We start from the raw sequence: 23,661 nt of genomic DNA on the forward strand, positions 1-23,661 counted from the left end.
ACTGTTTATTAATAATCCAGTGTTTTTTGAGTCAGTGTCTGCTGCAAAGATGAAGTTGAAGATGCTGACTTACCATCTCTGCTGAAATGCAACTATCATACGGATTACATAATCAGACAGTATTTTCGTTTTGAGTATTTTAATTGGTTCGTTTAAAAGTAGACATTTAAAGCATTAGATATAGCTCATGTCTGTGGGGCAAGCAGCCTAAGCTGAGTTTCGGTTCATTTTTGTGACACACTCTAGTTCACAGAGAACAAGATGATAGAAAGTGCATCCTGTTTGTTTTCTTTATTTTACAAAGGCGCAACCTTTTGTTCATATTGTGAGTTTACACAATTAAAATTAGTTTTGAATGAGGTATATCTGTATGACCAAATATTAAGGAGCATTTTAAGTTGCTTCTGCTGTTATCAGGGAAAATAATGCAAGGGATTAAAGTGATTAAACCAATCTCCTTCATTGTATTAGCTAAAAGTTTTGATTTCAATGAACTCTTGAAATTTTAAGCCAACCACGTAACTTAATTTTTTAAGTTAGACTAACGTTTAGTCGACTATTAGGGGGCAGCTATAGTTAGGGGCCATTCATTCTTTCATCCAACTGTACATGCATCCATCCATCCATCCTCCGTCTATCTGTCTGTCTGTCTATCTATCTAATCTAAATATGTACCTGACAGGAAGAGGGCCTTGTCCACTGTGTGCTCCTCGGCGAAACGGATATGACAGAAGTTCTTCTTGCTCTTGCGGATGGCGATGATACCTCCGCACTGTTCAAACACCTCCACAATGAGCTGCTCTGTTGCGTTCTCTGGCAAACCGCCGACAAACACTGTCTTACAGCCGGGCGGTCTCTCTCTGGTGGCAGGGGGAGGCAGGTCTTTGAAGAAAAGCAAAGAAGATTAAACTACCAGAATTTCTGACATTTTGTTTGATTTAGTTATTGATCTCTATTTTTCACTGTATTAAGTCTGTAGCTCATTATCGACTTGTATGCCACATTGTATGCCACAATCATGCAAAATCAATCGCTGACTTTTTTTTCACGACCTTGACATTAAAATGATTAATCATCTAATTCAAACCTAAAAGACTGGGGTTCATCTGGAAGATCATTAAAAATGGTAATGCACCAAAACACAATGACACATATGCCAAAGTATAATCGATTATAGTGTTGACTTATTTGATAGTCATAATATAGAGAGGACTCAAACTCAGCATGTTGCAGTACAGACCATGGATCTTTGCCTTGATCGGTTTGATTTGCAGTACACGGTGCTAGAACCTCCAGGTTCACGAAGCTAATCTCTTCTTGATAAACCAAATCAACCATGAATAAGATGGAATGAGAAAACCAGGATGAGAAGGAATAATCAATGAAACCCAGCACTTGTTACATGACTGGATTACAAGTGCAAAGCCTGGCATCCAAAACTGGCCTGTTCTGGTGTTAGCTGATTACTGTGTTGTGAAGACGGACTTGTGATAATCCGTGATTTCCATCAGGACTGAAGAGACTGTCTTAATAAGCTATGGGAATGCATTTGAAGGAAGCACCTGCTGGGACCGCATGCCTGGTTGGGGGTCCAAACGGACTCGGACGCAGAGCAGTTCAGGCATGTTTGGCTGTGAGCCAGTCACTATAAATAAGCGAGTCTCTTTAGACCCCACAGCTGCCCCTCAACACTCGCCATCCATCATCACCAACATTACACTAACTCCTGTTTATTGTGGCGGCTCATGATGAGCATTATGTTTATGTCAGCTCCTGTCAGTGGAAAAGAATATAATATTCTCTTGTCTTGTTCATGATGCTAGAGGACACAGCATATGTGCACAGCTTTGACACAACACTATAGGAAAAGCATTTGTGAATTGCATTGAGCACCCATGAATGAATTGTGAATCATCTTGGTCAGTTTACTACCAAGATGATTCACAATTCATTCATGGGCTTTGGATGATGTGCTATGGTACTTTGTGTGTGTGAAGAAATAATTTCTAAAAACGTGCTTACAAAGCATAAAATAATTTGTCTGTCTGATCATTCCTGAAGTCTCAAAGTTTAAAATAACACTCATGGGGAATTTACTGAAGAAGAAAAAAACACATCCACTGACAGCTTTGTTTATTTGCCAGCCTCGTTTTAGCACCTGATTCATTGAAGGAATTATGCAAATCAGGTACTGGTACAAATTTGGCAATAGAATTAGTACTGATCGCAATTCACGCCTCGGCTGGATCTGAAGGACGTTGCAGAATCCCATGATCCGATACGCTCTGAGGGGGACATGAATCTACTCTTTACAAAGCCGAAATAATTATTTACGGTAGCCAAATTCACTAGACAATATACATAAATATATATATATTTTTTTAATCTAGTTTGTTTTAATAGCGAAATGTTTCTGCTTTAAAAGCATAATGTTAATTGTGTCTGCCAATGTTTGTGAATCTGATTCATTCTATAAAGTCTCATTTGCATAGAAAGGATCTGTCCAGAAACAAAAAATTTGAATATGCACGGCACAGCACTATACCACATACAGTGGTTTCTACAGCACCTGGTTATGCTGTACTGTGAGTGGTATATGCATTAATTTACCAATTCTGCAGGAAAAATTTACTCAACCAAACAGGAATCCAGGAGAAATTCAAACACTACTTACAATTCAAAAACTATTTTGGACAATGTACCTACTGAAACACTTTACCTGCAAAATTTCATCTAAGTTTCACTAATGTGACAGCACCTTAAGATGTAAGGTTTTCTGATGAAACACCTCAAGCAACTGTGCAAATGTTTAGTGAATTTTCCCCTCAGTTTCCTAAATAGATTTTCACAAGTTTGCACGTAGATATAATCAGATGTGGCACTGTATGCATATTTGGGGTGCTTTCTGAGGGAAGGGCTCGGAGCTCGGAATATGGCCTGAACCCAGAGTATACCCCCATCCTTGACTGGGATAGGAACCAGCCAAGAGTGAGATGTTGGGGTGTTGGTGGGATGTTGCAAAACTGTCACGGGACAGAGGTGAGGGACGGCTGTACTGCCTACTGTATATGGTCTCTTATCGTGCTGATTAGTTGGATTACCTGATCATGCTCCTCCCGAACTTTGTTATATAAACTTCATGTTTTTCACATTATAACTATAGAACGAGAGACTTAAAGCTGCTAGTTTAAGAGCAATCACTGAGGATCTCAAAGGGGCAAGTAGTTTTGTTTTCTTTTGCTGTCACTTCTTACACAGAGTTATATTTAATATTGATTGCTGGCCCAGGAGATCAAATGTTTCCCTTTTGTCAAATGCACACAAAACATTTTGGTTTGACATAAGCAGTCTCTTGAAAATTGAAACTTTCAGCAAGTAATAAAAACAAAGAGTAGATGTTTGCTTTAGAAAGAACAGAGGAGCTAAACAAAAAAGAGCTTGATCCCTCTGAACTTTTCTAAATCAAATACACCCACTTTTTGTTTTCATATTCACACTGTGGGGAGAAAGCAAAGTATATAATTTGAGTTTCACCATGCAGCCGATGGCTGATTTGTTTCCATTGTCACCCAATACAGTGATATGAAATTACACAGAACGCTGCATCAGATCTGAGATGTCTGAGATAGCTTTCTTTCTCCAGTAGTTATAACGTCTCAAAGTGGAAACCGCACAGCACTGAAATCAAAGCCTATTATTTCACAAACCAATGCTCTTCCCACTGCTCCCTGGCTAAATATCCTGTGCCGTCAAAGGCGCTTCTTTGAAGAGTGAGCTAAGATGACACAGGAGGGTCTGGGACATGAATTCAGGAGGGCACCGTGTACCTCCAGCACTGCGAGCGTTCAAGCGAGAGACAGTCGTCAACAAGCTTAACGCTAATCAGCTAAAATGAAGACAGCCGCAGGTGTATCTCTGTCTCGCACAAACACACGCGCTCAAACAGACATAGACGGTGGAGATGACAACTGTACCGCAGACAGAAGTTGATAGGAACGTGGGTGAGAACGTATATGGATATATGGAGTATATGGAGTGAGGTGGAAGAACCTGGAAAATGGCCAGTGATGCCACCCTAACTGATAACAGACATGTGTGCATGATGTACATTATTAAAAAAACACACGCAGCTGCACGGATAAAAAGTAGTTCATAACACTGATCCTAACAAGCACGTTGCTCTGTGAAACCCCAGACGTGTTTTACTCTCAGACCTCCAGAAGACTCGACTGCACAGGAAGCCTGCCTTGGATCTGTGTGTGTGAGATGTTGAAAGAAGAAATCCTGGGCCTTTTGTTAGCTGGAGTGGGGTGTCAGGAGTGAGACTGCAGATAAGATGAGCTGACTTCTCAAAAGCCAGTCTTTACTCAGCTTGACAGCCGTCTACCTGCTGCGCATTGTCCCTCTTGAAAGAGGAAAGCAGGACAATGTCTCTGTGGGAAGCCTGTGGCGAACACAAGCAACTTAAACAGGTTTTTATCCACAGGAGAGCAATATATGATCAGTATGTTCCCCCCCACACACTTATTTCTTTCTTTCCTTTTTTTTATCATAATGTTTTGCAACTGTAATTCTGGGGTGGTTGTATTGTGGATCACGTCTACACGACGTCAGTGCCAGAACACCTTCCACATATAAGCATTTCTGGGCATCACATCGAGGTTCAAACTATCATATCGAACCTAAACCGGTTTTTAGAAATCATATGATTTTTTGATAATTTGATAGCATTTTGGACATCATAAATATAAAGCTGTAAAGCTGTATATAAAACTAATAAAAGAATGACATCAGCGTATAACAAAATTTCTAAAACTTAATATAAACTAAAAAAAAAAGTAAAAAAAAGCAAATACTATAATAGTATTTAAATAATGCTAAAATTACACTGATTCGAATGAATGAAAGCAACTATCAACTATAGCAATCTCTAGGCTTGGAGACATACTTTAGCCAATATTTATTTTAAGCAACAGTGTCACTGAGGTTAAAGGCCTCTGCAGGCACAGGCGGGTTTGGTGGAGGGATATGTGGTGTGAGTGGGGAAACAGGCCAGTCTGGCAGTGCCCTTGGCAAACTAAGGCTTCCAGAAGCAGAAACACAGTGACACGGCCCTCTCGGCTCTTGGAAGAAGAGAGCTTTGCCTGATATAAAGGTCAGTCTCAGGCACAGAGCCAGGACAGACTGAAGGTTTAGAAGCCAGTGAAAGGCAGCATATGCAGCCTGACCTGATGGTGGAAGGTGCATCTACAACTGGGCACTGAATCACTGCTATCCTTTCATGCGGTCTGTGGGTCTCCAGGCTCTGCAGAGTAAACAGATGATATTTCCCATGCTCTCTCTCTCTGTCTCTCTGTCTCTCTCTCTCTCAGAACTCAGTGTCCTTCAGAAAGCCAGGCCTTTCAAACGACAGTGAATGAAAGGCGATCGATGGCCATTTATTAAGCACAGTAGACTAGAATGGGGTGGCGGTGGGGATGCAGAGATGGAGTTAAGTCAAGCTGGGGCTGTGTAGAGCTGCAGAATAAGACTGATGGGTTAGGAAGGTGTGAAGCTGTGCTGGAGCTGCGGGACAATGATCCAGAGCAGAGGAATTTCAAGGCCTTATACCTTTATCAGCCACCATCAATAACAGAAATATTTAGTTTGTTTACCTGCTCAAATAATAATGCAAATAAAATATACTGTTTAGGATAAATGTTACTATGGAGGTTTGGTCCAAAGTAACTAGTGATAGACTAATATATCAGTCAAACAGTTTAAATGGACAATATTTAGCAATATAGCATCATTTGCTATCATTGAATTGTAATATTAGGAACTTGAACTATAGATATCAGCATTGGCCAAAAGACTAAAATGTGGTTACATGACAGCTTTATAGTTACAGTCCCTTAAAAGTATTCAGACACTTAAGACACTTTTTTTTGTTATGAATGTCACTGCATTAGGAAACAAAAAAAATAGAACAAAAATGTTACAAAGAAGTCTCTTATATTCACCAAGGCAGCATTTATTTGATAAAAAAAAAAAATACAGTAAAAACAGTAATATTGTGAAATATTATTAAATTATTTCTATTTCCGTATATTTTGAAATGTCATTTATTCTTATTCTTGATGCAAAGCTGAATTTTCAGCATCATTACTCCAGTCTTCAATGTCACATGATCCTTCAGAATTCATTCTAATATGATGATTTACAGCTCAAGAAACATTTATTCAGTGTTTGAAGGGAGAAATGGAAAATGGTGGTAGAAAACCATCAGTTGGTGTGAAGCTAACCCCGGATTCTGTTTACCCAGGGTTTAGGATGACCCATAGCCTGACGTCGTCATACTCAGATTCTAGTCAGAATGTGAGTCTGATACTGCTCCATTGAGCTGTGATTATGGGGCGTGTTTCAACCAAACCAGGAAGGAAAAGGCCTCTGCACTCAATTGGATAGACCTACAACCAATCAGAGCAACGGAGTAAGTGACGTATGTTCTTCATTCATGTTTCCGATCGACAAATGCCTTGATCGCGGTTCTCTGTTCCTCTTTTAAAATTAATGCGCTGTCGATATCTTCTATAACAGACGCGATGGCGGAATCTACACATGATGTTTTATAAACAAAGTTCGGGAGGAGCACGTTCAAATAATCAATCCAATCAACTTGTCATCAAACAATTACCATGTCTACTTTATCAGCATGAGAGGAAGCATATATTTATTCACTCTGTCAACTCACCTAACATTCCTTGACAGTTTTCAGCATCCCCCCAATCACTCTCGGTGTGTTCTTCCACAGCCTGGAATACGGGGGGAGTAGGCTACTTTGGGTTCGGGCCGAATACCGAGCCCGCCCTCTTCTCGGACAGCACCCCAAATATGCATTTAATCTATATGACTTATTTATAAGTGTGAACTCGTGAAATCTAAATTCTCCAGAGGCAGTCATCTTTTCTTTTACTGTCTATGCATCTTGTTATAAACGAATTCAACCCAAGCGCTCTTTGATGACGTGGATGATTACGTTACCGTTGCTCATCTGTCCATCATCGATTAAAACCCGCCCTGGCAATTTGATTGGCTCGGCCTTCTGGGAGCCGAGCATAATTACTCCTCAACGGATCGAGTCCAGACCGAACTTCCCGACCAAAAAATGTTGTGGGCGGGGTTCGGGCTGGCACCCAGGCTAGATGACCCAGGCTTAACTAGTTAAAAAATCCCCAAAGAAAAGCATTATGTTGAAATGGTTAATCTACTGTAAATGTAAATGACTTTTGAACAGTAGTGTAAATAACAATAAAACACAAACAAAACGTATAGTACTCTAATATGACCTGTATAAACTTCCACTAAAAATCACCAAAGCACGAGGTATTTAAAAGACACGTTAAGTTAAAAAAAGGCTTCAGCATCATTTGTTTGATATTTTGTAAGCTAATGCGATTTAGTCATTTTTAAGAGTGACTCAAGTATCCAAATACTGTTTAGGGCCACTGCATATTACACATAACATGATGTGTGACCATGACTGGAAACACAATGCAAAAATCTGCATAGTTGCAAGCGGAACTGCCTGATTTTTATATCCTTATTATAAAGTCAGGCAAGGCAAGATTTAGGCTTAGCTCTCCACAGCTCTGCTGAGATGCCACGAGTTGAATAAAACAAGGAGGTTTCAAATATCCCCATCGGTCAAATCTAATAAATAACAAGGAGTGAAGCTGACAGCAATAAGTGTGTTTTTAATACAGCTGCAATCAAAGCGAACGCCGCTGCCCTTTAAAAAGCACTGATAAATGACATATGGTATAAATGCTGATATCTCCTATCATATTTTGCCTTGAAGGGGATGAGAGCTGACAGAAAAAGAAAAGGGTGAATGACTTTGCCAAAGATGTAGAGGCAATGAAAACTGGTTAGGCTTAGAGAGAACCAGGAAAAGAGATGTACAAGGACAAAAGGGTAGGATCGCTGGAACAAATAAGAGAGCAGGTGATGATGTAGAGAGGCTTGAGTTTGTAAAATGTCATGTTAAATGGCATGAGCCATCGCGGGTCCTTGGGAAGAGGGCTTGGGTAATTTTTTCTGGCAACTGAGGTGAGAATAACCATGAATGATTGCTCCGCATTACTGTATGCCGTAGTCAGGAGAGCACAGCTGTCACCGGCTATTAAATCCACTTCTGCACGGTCTGGTGCGGAAAAAAAGGAGACTCGTTGCAATGCAAGATATGCGCATGATAACCTGTTCAGTCTGACCGAGATAAGAGGAGACTGTCATGTTTGTGGATATGCCCAAATCTCATCAGACAGTGTTCGCTGCGTTCACCACGATGGCCGTCTCTTTCAAGTTTCTCTTTACTGCTCGTCATTAAAAACTACAATCCCAGAATCTGACGACCCCACCCCAGCAACAGAAACAAGAGGACCTTTGTTCTGCCTCCCCCTTCCTGTCTTTCTCCTCCACGATCTTGGAATAATTACCCATGCGCTGTTTGATCACAGAGCCCATAAGGTACGGCTGCAGTGAGTGACCAGGTTTTATTCATTTCTAATCTGCAACATAAAGACAGGCAGGGAATATGAACCGTGCTTTTCATGCTGTTATGTTGCGACTCTAAGATCGATATACAGCTAGCTGCCCTGTGTTGTCAATTGAAGCATCGATCTGGGTGAATGATGACAAGGCTGCAGTGCTAAAGAAAAAACGATTCCTTTACAGACGATCAAACAATCTTGCGGACTTTTGACAGCATCAGGGCTTTTGTTAAAACTAGATCAAACTTCCCCATTTCTGTATTCTTGCCTATAGACAGTTTTTTCTGCCTTGTTCAGCATAGATAGCCACGTTTTATTAAAAGCTTATCTTGCCCCCTGAACAGTAATGGTACTGGAATCAGTAAGACTTTTTTTATTATTATAAATAAATTAATAGTTTTACTCAGAAAGGACACATTAAATTGATCAAAAGGTACTCAAAGCGCTTTACATGGAAGGGGGAATCTCCTCAACCACCAGTAATGTGCAACATCACCTGGATGATGAGACGGCAGCCATATTGTGCCAGAACGCCCACCACACACCAGCTTACTGGTGGAGAGGAGACAGAGTGATGAAGCCAATCAGTATATGGGGATGATTAGGAGGCCATGATCGACAGAGGCCAAGGGGCAAATTTGCCAGGGTTACACCCCTACTCTTTTTCGAAAGACATCCTGGGATTTTTAATGACCACAGAGAGTCAGGACCTCGGTTTAACGTCTCATCCGAAGGAAATAAAAGATATTTATAATACAAAAAACAATTACATTTCAAATAAATGCTGCTCTTTTGAACTTTCTATTCACCAGAGAATCCTGAAGAAAAAAAAATGCTTTAGTGTTTTCACAAAAAAATATTAAGCAGCACAACTGATAATAATAAGAAATGTTACTTGAGCAGCAGATCATCATCAGAAGGATCTGAAGGATCATGTGACACTGAAGACTGGAGTAATGATGCTGAAAATGCAGCTTTTTACAATATATTAAAAAAGCAGTTATTTTGAATTGTAATATATTATTTCACAATATTACTGATTTTACTATATTTTAATCAAATAAATGCTACCTTGTTGATCGTAAAAGACTTTTATCAAAAACATAATGGAATTTAACCATTCCCAAACTTTTGAATGGTAGGGTATGTAGAAAAAAATTAAAAGTAATTATTTTCCAGATCAAATCTGACATATTATTAATATTTGTATTTTTCACATTGCAAATGGGGTGTTTTATGCGAAAAAAAGATGCTTATAGATTTTAGGGGAAATCATAACATTTTGGGGTCCACGGCAATAGAATGAAAGCCCCTGTCATCAGAGCCTAATATGCATAAAAGCCACAGCACATTAGTATAAATATTATCTGAGCTTATCACAATGCCTTAGAATTTGAAGCAGCATAATTAAGATACCTATCATTGTGTCTTGAGCACATAGGCTAGTGCCTTAAAATGCTCACTTGATTTTGTAATAGCCTCTATCTGCCATTCAGTCTTTGTTCTTTTGCAAACTTTCTTAAAGATATGTTCACTGGTAATTTGTGTTTTCGCTGAAAAGAATAACTTCACTTGTGGTCAGGTGAGGATCACAGTTGTTCTGCTGGGTTATAAATGCTCCTCTCGCACTTTCTGCTTTGGCATCAATCAACGTCTCGCATCATTTGTTTGAGTATTAGAGTGCGTGGAGCAGGTGTGTCAGTCCGTCACTCTCTTTTAGTCAGGTGGGTGTGGACACTTTGCAGGTGAGGCTAACCACAGCATTACGAGAGCACCAAGCCTGTGATTACAGATGTGCATGCGGAACGTGATCAGCTGTTTGAAGGACACTGACTCTCTCAGGTAATCATTGTCTCCTCTGACCCTCCTCTTGCTGTGTGGCATATTTTACATGCCAGAAATACCTCAGTCTCCTTAGAGGTCAACTGTCCAATTACAGTCAGAGTTTCACCCCAGTCCCCCTGGACAGCCCCCTCCTGTTTCATTCTACTGCCTGACCTCTCTGTCTATGACAGGAGACGAATTCAGATGAGCTTATTCAGCTGGTGGGATGAGGGGGATAACAGGGTAAATATGAAAGAATAGATGACAGCTCCTCTCTCAAATAAAAACATAGCCCTTCTATCAAGCGTCAGTCTGATGCTTTGAGTGGCAGCTGGCTTTTAAAATCGTATCTGCATCTCATCAAGATGACATGCCCTGCTAGGCTATGGAGATCGAGATCTTTATAGAATTATAATATTAAGTCATATACAGGCTGCTTAGTTGCTCATGGCTATATCAGTCTTTTCATCTAGTCAGCATTTCAGATCTCATTGCTCAAGTCAATAATATCATTTAAAATGCATGAGGGTTATAAATACTGCTTATCATTGCATACATGTTAAATGGAGTGAGATATAAGCTGTGTTCCCAAACCAAGTGAGCTGCCTCGCTGCCTCCGCCCTACATAGGCAGTTGCTTTCTAAAGGCTGGAATACACTACAACTTTTAAAATCTGAACAGATTTTACAACACCAGGTATCATACACGTGCCGACTTTGTTAATGTTTACAGTTACAAAACTGGCATTAAACCCTAAACCAGAGGTTGACAAACTTTTCCATTCCAGCTGATAAAAAACATGCTCGCTCCAGTCTGTGATCCGTGCTGCAAGTGTTAAACTCATTGCGGTGTTTAGCGCAAAAAACGTGTTCATGTTTGTTCTGTGTGTATATATAAAATGATTTTTACAGACATATTTTCCTTCTGTGTTGATAGTTAGCCAAATGCACGAGGGGGAACGCAAAGAACGCACTCTTATGACCTTGTCTCTGAAAGACAATAGTGCCGAGTTGAATAAACGACAGAGATGAATGAACAGCCTTTAGTGACATTTGAATTCTCCGGTGTAATGCGAATGAGTTAATAATGAAGCTTACTAATGAAACAAGCCGCTCTGAGACGCAGAAAATATTGTTTTTAAAATTTGCATGTGCACGCTTCGCTATAAAACACGCAGCTAGAACATATATTTATATAATTAAATCACAGCATTTGTGATTCGAAAATCGCACTAAGCAATATAATGATTTCTATTTGACGTTGGTATATCGTGCAACCCTAGACTAAACTGTTTTTTGTGTGTGTGTGTGTGTGTGTGTCATTCACTGAAACGCAAATTTAGCTGCAGCCAAGTGACTTTGGCCGACCCACCTTTTCCCACTCTGACCAGGGCTTGACATTAACACCCGCCAACCCGCCGGACTGGGTGGATTCAGCAGTGGCAGCAGCAGTTGAATTTCACATACTTACACATTTTTCAATTGTAGTCTTTTTTTTTTTTTTTTTAAAGCATCTGAAATAATAAACCAAGTGCAATTTAGTTTTGTCAAAAACATTTTTTTTAATTTTTTTTTTTACATATTGATACTGAAATATCTGAAACGCTTCGAATACACATTTTCCACAGAACAGATACACGATACCAGCTGTGCTATCCAGTATAATGGATCCGTGTGTCAGGTCTTAAAGTGACAGCAGCCTATTATACCAGCTGCCAAATTATGAGATACTATTAAAAATATTTACATGGCAGTTTTTCCTCCATGGCATCGATGTCAAAATTGTGGCCAGTTAAAATGCTGAGTGGCTAGTAAGTTTGGAAAACCACTAGCCACAGTGGCTGGTGAGCAAAAAAGTTAGTGTCAAGCCCTGGTCGCGACCCCCGCACTACAGGACTGAGGATCATACACTACCAGACTTCTAAATCGTTCCGAACACAACAAACTCTCTCACAGAAGCACACAACTTGTTGATAGGAGGAGCATGACAGATGAAACAAACATGGATGTGCAGGAGATTACCTTGTTGTAGCGACTGTTGTGTGCTGAGTCTCAAAAGAAAAAACGAATCAAGCGCATTTGGATGTGGTCTTGGGTCGGTAGATTCGGTCAGTATGGACTCTACAGATTACAAAGGAAGTTAGAGGTGAGTGGCACTGTCAGTTGTTTTATCCGTGCTGATGAGTTAAATATCGAGGCTAATTTGTTACACGTGTTCTGTTAATGTACTTTTGTATTGTTTTTTGTATTTGAATTACATTTTATTGCAACACTGGTAGATTGGACAGTAGATGAACAGCTTTGATTTCAGTGGTGACATATACGATGTGTGTTCTAAAACTGGCTCAAAATATTAAACGTTTTGATATCTTCAGACTGGATGGAGACACAATCTGAGTCTGTGCCTTTCAAACACTATGAAACACGGTCAACTCCAACTGTCCAAAATCTACAGACTGCCGCAGACTTTCAGCAACTATTGTCGACTCGTAAAACTGCAAATCGGGGCTTAAATCGGAGAAAATTATGTGTAGTGTATTCCAGCATGAAGGCAGCATCCTAACCATCATGAAATCTCCAAACTGATAGATTTGAAATGCTCTACTCTTGTGAAAAAGAAGTACACTTTAGTGTACTTTTAAAAATAGCACTTATTACATAAATAATATACTGTGCAAACTGAATGTAATGTTTTCAGACACTTAATTGAATGTCGATTATAATTAAATGAAAATGTATTAGTTTTACTATATTTATATTAAATGCAATAGCCTGAACTTTTGTGGGTTTTTTTATATATTTTTATATGTATAATTACTTCTATTATCTTTGAAATATGGTTATTACAGTATATTGCCAAATGTACTGAAACACATTTATGGTAAACAAAAATATACTTGAAAGAGTTTGTTCTGTCATCAATTACTAACTCTAATGTCATTCCAAACCCTTAAGGCATTTTTTTTTTCAATTTGCTCATCTTCAAAACACAACTGAAGATAGTTTTAATGAAATCTGTTCATAAAGATCATAAAGAGATCGTGAGAGAAATCCGTATGAATCAAGCGCTTTAATCCAAGTCTTCTGAAGAGACATGATCGCTATGTTTAACAGATTTAACTTAGACTTTTATTCACATAGGCTTTTTATAAACACTAATTAGCGAACATACATAAAGCGCACAAACATGGAAGCTCAATGCTTGCCTGATCTGTTTATGAACGTTTTGAAGTAATAAGAGTTTTGGGTGAATAGACGATGGAGGGGCAGAAATATCTCAGATTTCATTAAAATAATATCTTCATTTGTTATCATTTTTCAGAAGATGAACGGAAATCTTATGGATTTGGAACGACATGAGGGTAATCACATTTTTCATTTTGGGTGAATTAACCCTGTAGTAGAATTTCATTTCTACTAACACTTGTAAGCCCTGTTTTTAAATATATATATATATATATATATAAACATAATGATGAAGTTGCAATTTAGTACTTTTTAAAATATACTAACTTTTAATGTAATATTGAACTACACACTACAGTTATAATCATGTACCTTACATGTGTTTTAGTATATTAGTCAACACATTAAATAAGTGTACTTCTTGGAATACTCAAATAAGCATTAAAATACACCAACTCAAAATATACATTCATTAATCAATACCTTTTAGTATTGTATGAAGTTCTAAGTTATTTATAATCATCAATATAACTGAGATTTCCTTCTAGGTGAAGGATACATGCGAACCTGCCTTTGTATTCAGTCAAAACAAGGTATTTTAGGGTGCCTTAAAATGCTGCCTCATAGTCAGCTCACTAGGTTGTGGAACAAAAAGTGAGAAAAAGAGACGGCTCACTGGGGTTGGGTGGAAAAAGTGTGCAGCTCTTGCAGTGGATGATTTCCTTCACAATGGGCATGTCTTGCGAAACTGGCGGGGGCACAATCCCAAGGCCGGGCATCATGGGGTTCATTGGAGCAATGCCAGTCATCATGCCAAGACTGGGGTCAAAATCTGTAAAACAGAAGAGAGGACATCTCAAAGGACCGGGTGAATAAAAGCCACTTTATTCTACGTAGGGATAGCATTCTGTTGCGGCACAAATACAGCTATGAGAGATAAATAAACAATTAACTCCAATACATATTTAAAAGGCTTTTCGAATGAATAGGTTTTTACTGACTCATTCCCCCAGCTGTTTGCCTTGGCTTGTTATTATGCACAAGCTGTCAAAAAAAGTGAACACTGGCTTTCATTTACAGGTATTGGTTTAGACTACAGCTGCATGACAGCGTGGAGCTCTTTGAAATGGAAATGATGAAGCCCTCAATCTCTGCGGTCTCTCAAGCACCTGTGGAGAGTATATATGTCTATCTAACCTTACAAAGAGCACTCCACTCACATACTTCAAATATTTCCCTTATTTGCAGCCATGCAAGATAAACAAGCTCTGCTTCTGGCATGGGGTAAAAAATAGCTTAAAAGTTCTGTGAGTAAAGATCTATGAAATGTAAATCGCACTGTAAATAAATGCATCATACTGTAAGTAAATAATGGAAGAACTTTTTAGGGTTCACATTGAAAGTCTCTATACAAAATAAAAGTTATGAAACGTGATAGGACAGCGAAAACTGATTCAGTTTGACCAGAAGTCACTGATCTCATCTATAAAATGCTTTTATGTGACACTTCAGGTCAACTCTATTACATCAGACAGCATGTAATGCATTACAAGAAACATGAGTTATGTAATCAGATTACTTTTTTAAAGTAATGCATTACTTTTACATTTACAACAACATTTCTGAGTTACCTTTTCAAATAATTCATTCACATTTTTCAAAAACATTTATTCACAATTGGGATTGCAGAGATGTTTTTGTACGCTGTGTCAGCATGATGGTTATTGTTAGCCTAGAAATCTAGACGCACCCTAGCGGCAGCAAAATGTATTTTGCAGCTAGGGTAGTCTAGCAACTCTCCATTGACTTTCGAGCTGCAAAAACCTAAATTGGGTCAGGCCAATCACGTCGTGTATAGAGTAGGCGGGGGCGGGCTTAACATAATGACGACAGAGTTGTGACAGTTCCCTGGCTTGAAAACAAAGAATGGCTGCTGGAGAACAGTCTTTCAAATCGGCTTTGGCCGCGACTCTGGATGACTTGGAGTTAAGTTTTTCTTTGAGAAAAGAGCAAAGAACGGCACTTAAGTCATTCTTAAAAAAGGAAGATGTGTTCGTAGTTTTGCCGGCACGATATGGCAAAAGTTGAATCTATCAACTAACGCTAGCTCCGCTGTTGGGAAAACGTTCTGGTTGGTTGAAGCGCTGTCCTATTGCGTGCAGAGGGAATTTGAAAGACAGCCGTTTATCCCGCCCCTCGGATTGAGCCGTGTCTATGGTGAGTTGCCAGACCTAACATCTTGATGTAGGTCTGGCTTGCCAGGCTAGGTTATTGTGGCTCTAGACTACAATAATGTGAGCAGGCATTTACTCAAAGTGCAGGCATTTAATCAGTAATCCTCAAAATGAATAAAAACAGTGAAATGTAAACTGAATATTACGCAAACTTTCAATAATTAAATACCTTAAATAATACAAATATATTTCATCTCACTTTATTAACCAATGTCTTCACTGATCCAATTCAACTATACAAATAAGCAAAAATTACTTTAGTTAAACACCACATTTGTTTTTCGTTGTTGTTGTTTTTATTGCCTTTTACAGCTGAAATGTTTGTTTGAGCTGCGCCCTATATACTGTGAAGTCATGAATTTGCATTTCCTTCTGCCTGAGGCTTATTCACTACACTTTTGGTGTGAAAGGTTTTTAAGTCAGCTCAGCCCAGATGAGAAAAAATAATGCAAAATTAACTACTGCATTCACACATTCAGTTACTTTTTTTTAGGGAGTAACAGAATATTGTAATGCATTACTTTTAAAAGTAACTTTTCTCCAAAACTGGCAGACAGCTTAATTTAGTGTTAAGAAAATCTATTTTGAGACAGTAACAGACAATAATTGAGATAGGAAAGTCAAATATAAAAACATGAACTCTCATATTGTAGCCTAATGTCTTTCACGATGGTCTGTAAGAACTGATAGACATGAATCTCACAGGGAGAGTCAGGATGGAGCGTGAGGATAAACTCAGAGCGGTGAGATCTGAACTGGCAGATGTGTCTGAGAGGTGAGAGCCCTGCAGCAGGCGACAGGTCCGGGGCACGGCCTCTCTCTGAGAACCATTAACAGAAGTGGGACAGGACGTGCAGCATGAGAAGCTGCCTTAATGATGGTGTTAGTATTGATATTTTTGTCTCATAGTCACTAATGGAGGCAGGAGATAAGATGACCCACATTGGCATACCACCAGGACTGGAAGTCTAAATCGGTGCCACATAATTGCATGGTAATTTGTTCAGCTACCACCCAAGTAAAACTGTAGCATGCCAAAGCAAATTAAATTATATATGATCATGTTTTTGCGTTAGTAAAATGAAGTGTTGCATTCACAGAACTGTCATATATTCATTAAATAGAGGAAAGAGGAAGTCAAGTTAATTTTTATTACACCTGCTGTTCTCAGATATTATGAAAAATGGGCCTTGTTTGCTTTCAGATATTACAAGAGATGACTTAAATCATAAAGAGAGTCTGATGAAAGGAAAACAATATCTGTGAATCAGCAGGAAACAAACATTCTCATTAAAAACACATTCCATGGTGCTGTCAGAATATTTTAACTAGCTCTATAAAAATGAGGTGATAATTATGTAAAGTTAGTTAGACTTCTTATAGCAATTAGAAGTAGGAAATTCTGTGCTGAATTCAAAAGGCTCAAGATGCTTGAATGATCCATAATTCGTATTTTATGTAAACATAATTAACAATCAAATGCATTAATTGTAAGTATACAATCAACAAAGTTCATGCATGTGGATGAACAGGGAAAACCCTGATAGTTACATGGCATTAGAATCTGAAGAATAAAAAAAAGGATTTTTCAAAGGATATGGTTTTGAAAGGGAAATATGAATCGCAGCCAAGGGAACAGAGAATACTATGAACAAATTTGAAAGTTGAACCTTTCGATCCCAAATAAAAAACAGCCAGGGGTAAATCCTTGTGAAGTTGCAAGTCTAGTGTGACCAAGCAATGGAGATACAATGAAGATACAGAAGAGGTACAGCACAAAGGTTTGGACACACTTGCATCATTTTCAGCCAATGTTTCCTTTATTCCTACTGTGTAGAAGAGAACATATTACTCCAAGGAATAAGTATCATCAATAAGCCAAGTACAGTGTACAAATAACCTGTCTTAAAATGACAATAACAACTCGAAATGATACAGCTCTAACATAACACGTTTTTTGTAAAGAAGTGAACTCTTTTCCCACCAGCTTTGCATCACAGGAATAAATTAAATTTTTAAATAAATTAAAATAGAAAAGTTATTTTAAACTGTAAAAATATTTCACAATATTAGGGTTTATTTTAAATCAAATAAATGCAGCCTTGGTGAGAAACTTAAACATAAGAAACTTACAGACAACATCTTACCGACCCAAAACTTTTGAATGGTAGTGTTTATTTTTGAACTGTCACTGGAGAAATATGTTTTATGACATCTATAATCAGGGGCTAATGGCCATTAAAGCCAGCCAAACCTTGAGCCCTTGATTTAAAAAACAAAAAAACAAAAAAAACCTCAAGAGTCTAGCATGTGAAGTAGTGAGAAAGAAACAGCCATACTCTATAATAGGGTTAGGTGAAAGGAAACGGTCTCATCATGTTAGCAATGGTGATAAATGAACAGAAAAGTGTATAAAAACCTCTCTCATCTGAACTCAAACCGAGAGAGATATGACATCAACATGTGGAAAATCTACACCGCTACTTTTATCTCTGCGATATCTAAAATTAGAATCAGATTCACCAAACCAGATTAGAGCACTATTAGAGAGAAACTTGAGTTGGGGCTACATCATGCTAAGATCAAAAAAGCTCTGACAAATCACTGTTGATGCTTACCAGTCTAGGCAGCCATTTCAAAGCCTTTTGTAGTCAATCACTCCCACTGTCTGAAATACCATCTACAAATACAGAACATTTCAAACCGCTGGCAATCTATCTAGGCCAGGACGTCCTCTAGTAAGTCTTGCAAGACTTGCCTCAGTCAGTGTCAAAATACAGACGCCCCTCAATCCAAAAGAGACTGCACAACTCTGCCCTACATGAAAAGTCAGGAAGGAAGAAGCCCCTGCTCTCGAAAAAGAATATAGATCCTCAGTGGCAGATCATGTCAAGGTGAACATCAGGACTGTTGGACCAATGTGCTCTCCATGGAAGAGACAAAAATAAGGCTGCTTGGCTGCACTGCCAGATGACACATGCAGTTGAAATCAAATGCCTTTGACCAAAAGTATCGCTGAAGAATGCTAGAGGAAGCTATACAGTTTTGGGTTGGATTTCTGGATTGCATAAAGCCACCCACAAATTCATTACGCAGTTTCAGAGATTCCTGGTACCACCTTTACCAGAGGCGTAGTCCTAAGAAAAAGTGGTTTACTATTACCCAAGGGTCTTTCTATACGTAAAAATATAGCTGCTTTAATAATTTAGGAAGGGCATCTTATTTCCTGCAAGAGGATTATTAAATTTGGGGGTCCTTGGCATCAAACAGTTAAAAAAAATTCTGATCTCTTCCTCCTGCAAGCACACAGAAACCGTGACTTTCTCAAATATTGATGATCAATTGATTCACAGACCACATTGCTAGAACTGCACAGTCATGTAGATTTGCCTTGTATAACATTAGGAGGATCAGGCCCTTCCTCTCAGAGCATGCTACACAACTCTTGTCCAAACGCTAGTTCTATCCAGACTGGACTATTGTAATGCTCTCCTGGCTGGTCTTCCATCTTGCACAGTAAAACCTCTGCAACTGATCCAAAATGCTGCAGCCAGAGTGGTCTTTAACGAGTCGAAGAGAGCACACGTTACTCCTCTCCTCACAAAATTGCACTGGTTGCCAGTTGCCGCTTGCATCAAATTCAAGTCACTGACTTTTGCCTACAGAACAACCACTGGCTCTGCTCCCTTTTACTTAAACTCATTACTTCAGACTTATGTGCCATCCAGAAACTTGTGAAACTCTTGTGGTGCCATCTCAAAGAGGCACAAAATCTCTTTCTCGGACCTTTACCATGACTGCCTAACTCAACCAGAGCTCCTGAGTCCGTAGCCACTTTCAAGAAACGGCTGAAGACGCATCTTTTTCGACAGCACTTGATCCAGTAATACTAACACTTTCTCTTCTATTCTATTATTTAAAAAATAAATAAATAAATAATTAACATGTACTGCGTTAGATTAAACTGGGAAGGGTCATAGCACTTGCATATTGTTGTCCAACTGTTAGTTTAACTGCTTCTATTGTTCTCATTTGTAAGTCGCTTTGGATAAAAGCGTCCGCTAAATGAATAAATGTAAATGCAATAAAACGTTTCAGTTAAAGGGGAATCCAACACGGACTTCTGAAGCAGCAATACCGAGGGTATGATATATATTGATGTCACTTTCCCGCCGGAACACGCCACCTCAGCTGGACTGAGTTTGGCTCAGAGGAACAAACCGCATGGGTTTCTTCAACAAATCAATGCTGATCAAAACTTGATGACGTAATCACGTTCACCACGGAGCCTCTGAATGTTAAACGGAGACAAAGCATACAGATTGGATTAGCGTTCAAAGTTCAAAAGAATTTAAGAACAATAGTTATTTTTTATCTGCGGGCTGCTGTCTCTGTCTTTAAGGGTTAATGTGCCTCGCGGCAGCAGGTGCAGGACTGCACATGCTCTGGCACTGAGGTAATAGGCAGCGGACTGATGAATTATGGAACCTGCTCTCGGCTGGCACACAGCACATTAAGCAGGCTGAGAAATTACAGACCTGTTCTCCAGGAAAAGCAGCCAGTTAAAAAATTACAGCTAGAAAAGATATTTATTCATAGCACCTATAAGATAGATGATCCACACAAACAAACGGTCTCTCCTGATAAATAAAACGATACGTTTGTTTAGAAACTGATCTAGTATAATCAGAGGTAGATTGATCAAATACACACAGTTTCCCCACCGCGGGATCCTCTATACATCAGGATCAGGTTTAGATTAAGGAAAGGCAGGGGAATATCCTAGGGCAGTAATGCTTAACAGAGATTATTTACATTTGTTCTCAGCGCAAAGCCCAGACAGGATTTTCTCAAGCCTGAGGAATAAGAGATGTGGGGAAAACACCCATGTTTTCTTGTCTCAGCTCAGTTAACAACTACTCCAGAAGAAAACTAACAATTGGCATGGAGTAGTTTCTTAAATGAGAAGATATAGGCTACAGTATCTTTTAAATAGCTAAGCTTGACTAAAAGTGGGGGAAATCATTGGAACGGGCATTTCCTTGCTCTTTGAAACAAGGCTGCATTTACACTGCAAGTCATAATGCATCTGATCTTTTGACCATATCCATTTTTTTGTCCCGCCTGTTTACATTCACTTTAGGGCTTATTCACACCTGGTTACTTACATGCGTTTTCTCTGATCGGATAGCCATCCAATCTTGAAAAGATTGGGGTGGAAATGCCCTCTGTCGCTCAGACCACTTCAGTAGGTGGTCTGAGATGCATTCCAGGTAAAACTGGACAAATGTAAATACATGTAGTTGTGGAAACCACATATGTAAAGTTTACTATGGAAGCTGGTTTCATGCCATGGAATAAAAAAATAAAAAAGGTAATTGTGACTTTTTATCTCACAATTCTGACTTCATGTCACAATTGCGAGTTATAAAGTCAGAATTGCATGATATAAAGTCATAATTGCGTGGCACACAGGCACGTCTGCTTTATAATACAACATTAAAAGTCATCTTTGTGGACAAGAATGTCGCCCTCGCATTATGGTGGCTTGGAAATCAAATGGAAAATGGATATACGTGTTTAGACGTAGGACAGCTGTCCAGATATCGGATATGTATCTGATTTAAAACCACATTTGAAAGTGGCTCAGATCGGATGCAAAAAAATCGAGCGCAACAAAATCTGATACGTGCCAGATGTGAGTAAAAAAATCAGATTTTTGTGGCAGTGTAAATGCAGCATAAGAGAGTTTGGTGTTCTGTATCAACATACTCTAATTCAAAACACAAGCTTCCTCCTTTGTCCACCCAGATCTTTAATTAAAACCAGGCAGCAAAAATGTTTCATTTAGAAATCATTGTGGTATTGATGTCGCAAACAGAGTACATTAACACATGAGCCACTCTCCCTGCTTCCACGTATCTAGAAACAATGTTTTGATTGGCTGTAACACATCTAGGCATGTTACGTCAACCAATGAATGCTTGTAATTACAAAAACAGGCCAAAAAGAAAAGCAAACTTCAGTGCTGTCCTCTTAATAACAAGTTTAATAACTGTTTTTTCAAAAAACAAAAAGAACCTTTATAATTTAAATACATTAAAAAAATTCACAATAAAAATGTAAAAAAAGTAAACGTTTCAAATTGATTTAAGTGCAAAAGAGCACAACTATGAAGAATTAAAATGAAGAATCAGAACATTTTTGACCAATCTCTAGATATCTTTTCTCATCTGGCATGTTTAGTCCAGACTGAAATATAAAATAAAAAAAATTAAGTATCTGTTGTTAAAAACCATAGTGAATACAAAAATCTGAATGGTTGTTTGCAAACATGCAAAGAGGCTACTGTTTGACTTCCTTCTGTATATTGCTGATTTGTGATTTGTGTTCCACAAAAGAAAAGACATACAGGTTTGAAACGACTAGTGTAGTTGTGTTTAGTGCAGTGATTCTGCTGAAAATCTAACAGTGATCATCTTCTCAAATTATGCAAGAGAAATAGAAAAAACAACCAAACAAAATTCATGGCAAAAAGCAAGAACAGCTTTTCAATTATTTATTGTAGGATTACTTTGAACGCTTTAAATATTGATGCTGCACTGGCATGCGAGTTGGATATACCACTAATAATATGCAATACTTCTAAAACCTAGCTTTGCTTTGGGCAGCTGCATTAAAAGGCAGCCATCAATCAAAAGAGCAATAGAGTCAAAAAAATCAGGCTGGCATTTAACAGCGAAGAGCTGCTGGCGACCGGTGCCTGCTGGAGAGGAGGGGTCTGCCACGCTCTCCACCTTCCTCTGCAAACGTCCCTCTCAGCAGCAGTGCTAAAGAATGACACAGTTACACCCCATGAGGCATGTTGGCTATTCTCAAATGAGGCATGCAAACCATCTCCCAGTGGAATAAGTCAGCATGTCTTTGTGGGAAATCTGCAGCTGAAGATCTGCCGTTTCACACCGCAATTCACCCCTGACGCTGGCAGGGATTCTCGGGGCAGGATTTTACTTTTCCCCACTATACCTAGCGCAGAGAGCCAGAACAGTGCATTAACATACTTATTTTAGCCTCAAAAACAATCATTTTCCTAATTTCTGGGACAGCTGTTTCCAAAAAACACCAGATGTGAATAAAGCAGCTCCACACATTTAAAAACAATACATTCATTATATGTTTTAACACAAGTTTACTCTAGTATAACGGTGAGTCAAACAAAGCCCTGTGTCAAAAACTGTGTTTAACTGAATTCATAATAAAAGTTAAAGCTCATATGTTACATTAAAACTCTGGAAAGTGTTGCCTAAAGTATTAGAGAGCATTGATGAGGAGGAGTGAGAATGGCACACAAAAGCTAAATATGGATACAGGGTTGTATTGACTGTAAATGTTCTGCTATACCAAGTATTTTTGAGACTGAGCTAAATCACTACATTAGAGACTCACAGTTATCTGCTAAATCTAAATACTCAGTAAATCATTTTTAGATGCTTTCTATTCAGACAGTGAAAAATAGTCCTCTCATTTCAGCAGCAGAGGACATTGATTCCCCCATGACTACTGCAGGCTAGTGGATATTGACTGACAACTTTGAAACAGGAGCTGTAGGTTGCATATCAAACAGGCTATAAAATGACAGGTCAAGATCAGTGAGCAACGTATAAGCATGGGTTCCCATTAAAAATCATACAGCTGGAGAATGATGCAAAGAACATCTGTATTTAGCAAGCAAGCATTTATCAAAATGGGCTCTGCAAAGCAATATACAAATTAGAAAAGAAATATGCAATGCAGCACAACTAAAATATAATCTACAAAGCTATGAACAATGCACCAGATTTTGATAAAAAGGCTGTTCTGGAGAATTAGAATGAATACAGTTTTGGT

At 38.7% G+C, this 23,661-nt stretch overlaps 1 protein-coding gene across 8 annotated transcripts in view; it reads right to left on the bottom strand.

Annotated features, from left to right (window-relative positions):
* enox2 (ecto-NOX disulfide-thiol exchanger 2) overlaps window positions 1-23,661 on the bottom strand; it is a 248,246-nt gene that overhangs the window by 42,530 nt on the left and 182,055 nt on the right. For 6 of the 8 annotated variants that reach the window (XM_084134123.1, XM_084134130.1, XM_084134125.1 and 3 more), the window contains 3 exons: window positions 14,217-14,372; window positions 12,377-12,475; window positions 676-882 (listed from right to left, as the gene is read on the bottom strand). In XM_084134123.1, the coding sequence (XP_083990249.1) occupies window positions 676-882; window positions 12,377-12,475; window positions 14,217-14,372 (462 nt within the window). The remainder of the gene's footprint in view (window positions 1-675; window positions 883-12,376; window positions 12,476-14,216; window positions 14,373-23,661) is intronic. The other 2 variants (XM_084134128.1, XM_084134129.1) reach the window with 1 other exon arrangement.

This window comes from Abramis brama (genome assembly GCF_963993115.1).
Source record: "Abramis brama genome assembly, chromosome: 13".
Taxonomy (NCBI): domain Eukaryota; kingdom Metazoa; phylum Chordata; class Actinopteri; order Cypriniformes; family Leuciscidae; genus Abramis; species Abramis brama.